General features: G+C 37.0%; 1 protein-coding gene across 2 annotated transcripts; it reads left to right on the top strand.

Annotated features, from left to right (window-relative positions):
• The first annotated feature begins 966 nt into the window (after positions 1-966).
• On the top strand, positions 967-2,283 carry LOC147549507 (uncharacterized). Of its 2 annotated transcripts, none has more exons than XM_086672520.1 (3): positions 967-1,100; positions 1,244-1,314; positions 1,490-2,283. In XM_086672520.1, exon 3 carries the CDS (start codon positions 1,568-1,570, stop codon positions 2,159-2,161), a length of 594 nt encoding a protein of 197 aa, XP_086528646.1. In that variant the 5' UTR covers positions 967-1,100; positions 1,244-1,314; positions 1,490-1,567; the 3' UTR covers positions 2,162-2,283. The 2 variants fall into 2 exon arrangements, with proteins under 2 accessions (XP_086528646.1, XP_086528647.1); XM_086672521.1 differs by having other exon boundaries at positions 1,009-1,100; positions 1,241-1,314.
• Positions 2,284-4,187: the final 1,904 nt, after the last annotated feature.

The following is a 4,187-nucleotide window of genomic DNA, read 5'->3' as shown; positions in this document are numbered from 1 at the left end:
CTATTACACGTGTAACCCGAGTAGTTACACTCGTCTGGAAAAGAGGGAAAAAAACTAGAGATCTTCACCACTTGTAGAGATCAGCTAATCTTCCACCTAGAATCCACTGAAGCTCACCCTAACAAAATCTACTGAAGATCCGCAGGCACGGCGCACGCGAGGGAGAATTCGGAACGTTTACTTGGTTGAGACTCTTAGTTATTATTCATAAACTAAAAACGAGAAGGATAAGACAGTTGTAGAATAATTAGGGGGGGAGAGTATATACCTGGATTTATTCTTGATTGTTCCTTTCTTCGTTTCCCGAGCTAATTGATGACGATAATCGGTCTTTAATTCCTCTCGGAGACCTCCCACAAGCTTGATAAATGAAATCTATTAACTCTGATTGTTCGGTTTAGACTATTGCATGTTGGTTTGCCTACTAAGAGCTTTAACTGCTGAGCTTTAATGGCGGTGGTAGGTTAATAGGGTTGTTTCTCGGGGAGAAAGGAGAGGGAAGACTTCGAGATTGATGACGTCAGCTCGGAGTCTCTCTCTCCTCAAAAACCCTTAACTTGAGACTCTCCGGGAAATGGTAGGTTGTTTGTCTATTTTCGTGCCTACATGTTAGAAATGAAACTTTTGTTCCATAAGCAAGTCGGGTTAACTTCATTTTCTGTTCACTTTTTGGCTCGGCCTCGCATGCCAGGTACACGCTCTTGGCCTCTAACAACATTTTTCCAATTCCAATCTACCCCCAAAGATTTGCTAAAAACATTTGATAGTTAAGGACATCAAGTTCAGTTAAGTTGACATACGAGCAGCATTCACGTAGTTTGTCTGAACGAGCAGGCCGTATCCATACGGTCCTCTTAATTAGGTCGATACGTCCATAAGAAATAAAATAAAATATTCCATGTAAAGGTCAACAAAATATTAAAATTTTGATAACAGAAAACCTGTAAAGAGAGCTTGCATTTTTAGCTTACTTTTATGTCTTTGTTTTTGTTTTCTACTCTGTTCAAAGTTTTTCTATCCAAGACAGGAGCTGGAAAGGAAAAAAAGAATAATCAATTCTAAATTTGTTTGATCTTCAATCATCTTCGACCCATTTTCAGGTACTTTCAGATCTTTAATGGGTTCTTCTCCATTTTTGGGTTGTCTATTTTGATTTCTTTCTTTTTCCCCTTCTCTCTGTTCTTCTCTGTTTTCATCTCTATTTTCATCATTTTAATATTACTAATTGTTGTTCTTGAAGAAGACAATGAAGAATTTCACTTGATTCCCATGATGGAATTATTTAGTGCGGGTCCCTCCTCATGTAATGTCTAGGTATGATTCATTGCTTCTTTACCCTTTTCTTTAATCTCATATTTGAATCCTTCTAGTATTATTTATGTTATTCTGATCTTGAATTCTTGATTTCTTCCAAGTTTGGATATTTTTCAATTCCTAGAAAGAGAAGATGAGTGAAATCGGTGAATCATTGATGATTTTGGGTTTTCAGGGATTTTTAGAGAGAGAAAGAAAAGCAAGAATACTGCTAGATCTTGTGAGAAAAGAAGTAGAAGAAGAAGAAGAAGATATGGGGAGTGAAGAAAGAAGAAGAGGGGGAAGATTATGGAAGAATCTAAAAGAACGGTTAGGGTTTAAGGGGATCGGATGTTGCGGGGCCACTTGGGGTGCCAATAGTACTTTTAATCTGACAAGTATAAGAGAAGATGATGACGAAGATTTACAGAGTTTAGGGCATGTGGGTCAGATTCCACTTTCAATGGAGAGCAGTCCGAGTAATCTAGTTTGGGTGGTGGGTCAGATACCGGCGGTGGATACTGGGATGAACTTGGCGACGGCGTTGGCTGCTGAACGCAATTTCCGATCAGCGGAGGGTGGTCGGCCGTCTTTGATTTCTGTTGCACCATCTACACCGTTGAGGGTTTCATTGATGAGATTGTTGCAAGAAACGGACGGAGTGGATGGAGAGAAGGAAAAAGAGAAATTAAGTAATATAGGAGATAATGATACGGTGTGTTGCGTGTGTATGGAGAGAAGAAAAGGTGCAGCTTTCATTCCATGTGGGCACACATTTTGTAGGGTATGTACAAGGGATATTTGGTTGAATCGTGGATCATGTGCTATTTGTAACCGTTCGATTGTAGAGATTCTTGATATATTTTAGATTCATGCCTCGAGTTTGGGGCAGATTCAATTATGAAGATTCCATGGATTTTGTTTTGATGTAATAATATCCAATTTGTCTATTATGGAGATAATTTTAGTGATTGGAGTGATGAGGGAAAACTTTTTGTTTTTTTTAAATATTGATTACAGTATCATTACAGTTGATACATCGATACCATGTGATAAGCGCATAACTATCGTATTATTACTGACATAAAACCCAACGAAATTAAGTGGCCTAAACTCCGACGAATGAAATGGGCATAAAACCCCATATAAACTATATTTCTCTTTCATCCAAATAAAACTAGTGGAGTTCGGCAAAACGCCCAAAAACAAGCCCACAATGAGAGACCAACCCACGTCAAAGAACAAATTAGGGATGGGTCCTACGTCCTAGGAGTCAGAGTGGGTGCTGAAATGACGGAAAATGGCATATTTTTTGGTGAAATCACGAAAAAAGTCATCACAAAAATCGCGCCAAAAATCAGCCACCCCTCCATTTTCTTCTGAACCGTAAAATCAACCGCGCCATCTCATAATTCAAAATCCAAACCACTTTCCTTTTACTAGTTTTTTTTTCTCTCTCCGAAAACTTATCTTCTTCCCACATCTCTTCTTGATTGCCATTATTACAAGGTAAAAGCTTCACAAAAAATTTCAAAGAAGTTAATCTTATTCAATGCTACCTGGATTTGGGGGAAAAACACACAAAACAGTAAGTATCCACTTAGATCTTAAACATCTCCTTCTTGTTTTTCTTCACAACTGAAAAAATAATCTTTTGTTGATTTGAGGAAGAAACTTTCAGATAGGTTGTGAGTTTGTTAAAATGGTTTTTCGTTCTCTCTCATCAACATAACCTAAATCACATTAGCTTTCTCGTTTGATTTGAGATTCTTTTCCGGGTTGATTTTTGTTTCAATACTCTAAATCGGAGAAACTTTTTGTTTGATTTTTATTTAAGAACCTTAAAACTTAGAAACTTTCCTGTTTGGGTTTTTTTCAAGAACCCTAAAATCTGAAAAGCTTTTCTCTTTCATTTTATTTAAGAACCTTAAATCTGACAAAACTTTTATGTTTCATTTTTATTGGGGAAACCTAAATCCGACAAAACTTTTTAGTGTGATCTTTTAGGTACATAATTTTCGGTTCTGTAAACAGTTTCCTTCCCTATAAATAGTTTCCTGTACATATACCCATTGACTAAGATTATATTTCGATTGCAGTACATAATATCGTGTACCTCTAATAAATAAATTTACAATACATAAATTGATGTATTAGAACATTATGACAACTGATTTGTTTAGTAGTTTACATTGATTTTTTTCTATCCACCCAACTGTTCGGAGAATATTACATGTAGTAAATGTGTTATTTGGTTCCCTCTACATTGTTCAGTTGAAAATGTTATATTGTTTACACATTATATTCCCTTTACATATGTCAATGAACTTAGTATGTTATAATATTTATACAATTTTGTTCCATGTACACCAGAGTCATTAGTTATAGAGAGCCCAAGTAGATAAGAGCCAACAAGATATAGCGAAGGGGGAGAGGAACGTTACTGAAGAAACAATTGTACTTGTGTTACATTTTAACTGACCCTACTACAATCAGAAATGTTTAGGAAAGAGATTACCCCATTGCAGGGCCGTGTTTGGGCCCGTGCGGGCAGGGCGGCCGCACAGGGCCCCCTGCCGCTAAAGGCCCATTTTTAGTAGCGGTATGAAGGCTGAAGCTAACGGTGTTATATAAGCATAGAAACAAAGGTAAGCATAAGATGTTCCTTAGCTCAGATGGCAAGGAATCCGGGATTCCAACTTTGAGGCACAGGTTCGAGTCACTTCGCCAGCATATTTTTTTCCTCTGGTTTTGGGTGATGTTGTTGGTACCATTGCTAAATAAATCCCTATTTCTGCTCCGCTACACTTTTTCTTGCCCATTTTATTATTTTTGGTAAATTTCTATACTCTTTTGAAATGTTTTTCAGAAATAAAATTCTTGAAATTGTAAAA

The sequence above is a fragment of the Eschscholzia californica genome, unplaced genomic scaffold (assembly GCF_041429995.1).
Source record: "Eschscholzia californica isolate CP2 unplaced genomic scaffold, dmEscCali1.0.p SCAF_3, whole genome shotgun sequence".
NCBI classification, from domain to species: Eukaryota; Viridiplantae; Streptophyta; class Magnoliopsida; order Ranunculales; family Papaveraceae; genus Eschscholzia; species Eschscholzia californica.
The sequence above is the reverse complement of the archived record's forward strand: the minus strand, read 5'-3'. Positions and strand labels throughout refer to the sequence as shown.

What these genes read in the sequence shown, in the direction of transcription:
- LOC147549507 (XM_086672520.1), top strand. Translation starts at nt 1,568, where the DNA reads ATGGGGAGTGAAGAAAGAAGAAGAGGGGGAAGATTATGGAAGAATCTA.